Consider the following 3,696-nt stretch of genomic DNA (forward strand, 5'->3'; position numbering starts at 1 on the left):
GGTCGAGTGGAAGCAACAACAGTGTCCTCAGTCTCATTAAATTTCAGGCCTAAGAGCAAATAGCAGTCCAGGCTCCAAACGGGCTGCTTAATCTTGTCAGCGTAGCGAGAGCCTTGGCAACTTTCTATTTAATCCCAGCACTCTAAAGCTATTTATATACTGGCATAGGAAAACATATTATTTGCAGAAATGCCTCCGGATCCTATGTGATTTACACGGGGACAGAAGATGTTTTCAAAGAACCATATTTCTCTAGTATTTTTTGCGACAAAGACTATACAGCAATGATCTGCCAGGTTGTGTGGGTGTAAAAACAGCCTCCATTAACGAATCTTTAGTTCTACTTGGGCTGTTTAAATATCTATTCAAGTTTTCCAGTCTGCCCATATTTAGATTTTGGAATTTAGTCATGATTAATTTGCAAGCTTTAAGAATACAATAGCGTGCCGTGGGGTTCCTTTCTCAATCCTCTCCTCCGCTCCGTTGGGTTTTACTGGAATCATGCCAGGGTCGGTGCACTTTGGAACGCTTACTTTAGCTAATCTGGAAATATAGCAATTAGAGGGATAATAATGCAAGTCTCTCGCTCCTCTTCCACAGGTTTCTGTGTTAGTTCAGGTCCTTCTAGAAGCAGATGCAAAGACAAGATTAGACATGCAAGAAATTTGTCAAGGGAAATGCCCATGAGAGAAAATTTAGGTGCGGGGAAGCTGAAGGAGGTGACAGGAGCTGGGGATGATGAGAGGAAAGTAGGAAGGAGGAGCCCGATAGGCAATCTTAGCTAACCCCACAGGTTTAAGAACGTTCCAGCCAGGCTGATGAAACGCCTTTGAGCTGAAGTCCCCATCAGAGGCGTCTGCCCCACTCCCCCCACCCCATCTTGCATAAGCAGCCCCTGCACACTCAGTCGTTGACCAGGAGCCGCCTGCCCGGTGCTGGGAGCAGGGGGTTCCCATGTCACATGCTCCCGGCGGCAGACCTAGGCGGTGCGTCTTCCTGGCTGCGACAGCTCCCGCCCAGTTTTCTTAACAGGAGTAAAAGGTGGAGCTTTTCAATTATTCTTTGTAAAGCTCCGGGGTCCTAAAGTGGGCCATCAGTCTACATAGCGAGGGAGCAGATGTCAGGAACCACTTGGAGCCCCCAGGCCTTCTCCACCCAGGAGGCTGTTTACTCTTGTATGCATTGACAAGACTTCCTTAGGAGAACAGTGACCCCACTGCTTCCCGAGCTGTGTGTGGGCTCAGTCACTCGTCTTGTCCAACTGTTTGCACCCCATGGACTCTGGGAGTAGCCCGCCAGGCTCCTCTGTCCGTGGGATTTTCCGGGCAAGAATACTAGAGAGGGTTATCCTTCCCTACTCCAGGGATCAAACCTGAGTCTCCTGTGTCTCCTGCACGTAGGCTTTCTTTACCACTAGCGCCACCTGGAAGCCCGCACTGCTTTCCGTGCTGTAGGCTTAGTCGCTCAGTCGTGACTGACTCTTTGTGACCCCATGGACTGTAGCCCGCCAGGCTTCTCTGTCCACAGAGATTCTTCAGGCGAGAGTACTGGAGTGGGTAGCCTTTCCCTCCTCCAGCGGATCTTCCCAACCCAGGGATCGAACCCAGGTCTCCCGCATTGCAGGTGGATTCTTTACCATCAGAGCCACCAGGGAATTCTAAATAGTTTCAAAACAGTTCAGGGAATGCTGCTGGTGGGGAGGTTCCCCTTTGAGCCCAAACGCTTGATTTGTGGATCATTGAAGGAAAAAAAAGACCATCTCTCTTTAATACGGAATTCCCCAGACCTTGTTCTTCTACACATTGGACTTTCTGTCTGCTGTTCCTTGTGCCTTTAATGTCTTTCTCTCTCTTTTCTTTTTTTTTTTTTTGTAGTTTCTTATTAATTTTATCAGCATTCTTGAATAAGCTAAGAACATCTAAGTGTATCGCTAAGGGTACTGCCAAATGTTAGAAAGAGAAAGACAAAGGTGAATAACATAAATCAAAACTTGACTACAGCTTACATCGTTATCATCTGTTTTAAAACCACAGCATTCTTTCACATTTCTAAGAAAATTCCTATTCCAAAGCTATGTTATCTTGTTCTGGATCCCCAAAAAATGCAAGGATTTTTCGAATTGTACTACACAGTGCCAAAACTCTTACTCTTAGATCTGACAGACAACAAATGTGTGATCTGTGTCATTTGTAAACTTGGATTCTGAATCTAAACAAACATTCTAGGGAAAGAAACAACATTTGAAAGGTAACAGGGTAAAACAGGAGCACAAAAAATATATTATGACCTTTCCAGCCACACTTTATCCTCTCACTAATAAAAAGGTTGGCGGTATTGGTCAAACAAAGCGAAGACGCTGCCTGAGACCTCACTGGAGGCTGGACGGATTGCTGGGTGGGACCTTGGAGCAGGCAATGGCCTTAGCAGCACCACGAGCCCTGGCTGCAGATATGGCTTTGGCTCTCTCTTCCTCATCTCTCAAAGCCTCTTCATAATGGAATGGGAAAGCACTGGGGACGGTACTATTGATCTTGGCCACAAACTCCAGCACCTTCATCTTGGTTGTTTCAGCGTGGGCTCTTGGGCCCCACACAAACTCATAGCTCGGGGGATCGCTGTTAGGAATCTGACGATATACCAGGTACTTCTCCTGCACCAACTCTTCAGTGATGAACTTCCTGGGCTCCCCAAAGATTATGTGCGTATTCCCATCATAGATGCCCAGAACATTCAGGAACTCCCAGACCTCTGCCTCAGAGGCGGAATTGCCATTCAGGAAGATCACACCCAGCAGAGGCATCAGAAGCCCATTCTTCGGCACCTCCAAGGTACTGCCCAGCACCCCATCTTTGGCAAGGTCCTCCTTGCAGACCAGGGTATAGGAGTAACCATTCGGCTTGACTTCCTTCAATTCAAGGCCAAATACCAGCTCGATGCGCTCAGCGGCTTTCTTCAGGATTTCGGGGAAGTGTGCCTTGAACATTTTGTGGACAATCTTCAGCATATCTATCTTCCTAATGGGCTGTTGCATCTTAAACTTCTCTAGCATGAAATGCATCAACACCCCTGCCTTCTTGGTCACAGGATCTGGAGGAGCGGGCTTAGAAAAGGTTGAGACCTGGGAAGAATTTCTACGTTGCTTAGCTTGGTGCCTGGCACGTGCTTTAGATCGTGGGTGTGAAGCCCCTGCAACAGGAGAGCTAGTGGCTGCAGCTCCCTGAGGATTCTGGCCCGCACCAGCAGTGGGGGAGCCCGGGGGTGTACTCCCAGAAGTAGGGGTGGGGGAGGCAGCAGCCTGAGCATCCCCAAGATCCTTGGTCTCCATGCGTGCTTGGCGGCGTTTCTCACGCGCACGGAGCTTGCTCTTCTGTCCCCGAGGCATGACTATCAGCAGGCGCAGCGGGCAGGGGACCGGGCAGGCAAGTAGGTGATGCTTCAACCTTGGCTCTGGACGAGTCCGGTAACACTCGACCTCCGCTGAACAGACGCTCTCTCTCTCTTTTCTACTTAGAAAATCCTTCATCTTTCATGACCCGTAATCAATTGCCATCTCCTCTCTGAAGTTTTCCCCAACTTCCTGAGGCACAGCAAGTACTTCCTACCACTGTATTCCCATGGTGCTCTGTGTCTCGATTACAATATTTGTTACATTTCATAATAATTTATTTATATGATTGTGTCCTCCACATGGTAAAA

At 48.2% G+C, this 3,696-nt stretch overlaps 1 protein-coding gene across 1 annotated transcript; it reads right to left on the reverse strand.

The window, feature by feature from the left end:
- Window positions 1–1,872: 1,872 nt before the first annotated feature.
- LOC122697843 (melanoma-associated antigen B1-like) lies at window positions 1,873–3,445 on the reverse strand. Its single transcript, XM_043908838.1, has one exon. It carries the CDS (start codon window positions 3,380–3,382, stop codon window positions 2,369–2,371), a length of 1,014 nt encoding a protein of 337 aa, XP_043764773.1. The 5' UTR covers window positions 3,383–3,445; the 3' UTR covers window positions 1,873–2,368.
- Between the last annotated feature and the right edge of the window lie 251 nt (window positions 3,446–3,696).

This window comes from Cervus elaphus, chromosome 7 (assembly GCF_910594005.1).
Source record: "Cervus elaphus chromosome 7, mCerEla1.1, whole genome shotgun sequence".
Classification (NCBI taxonomy): domain Eukaryota; kingdom Metazoa; phylum Chordata; class Mammalia; order Artiodactyla; family Cervidae; genus Cervus; species Cervus elaphus.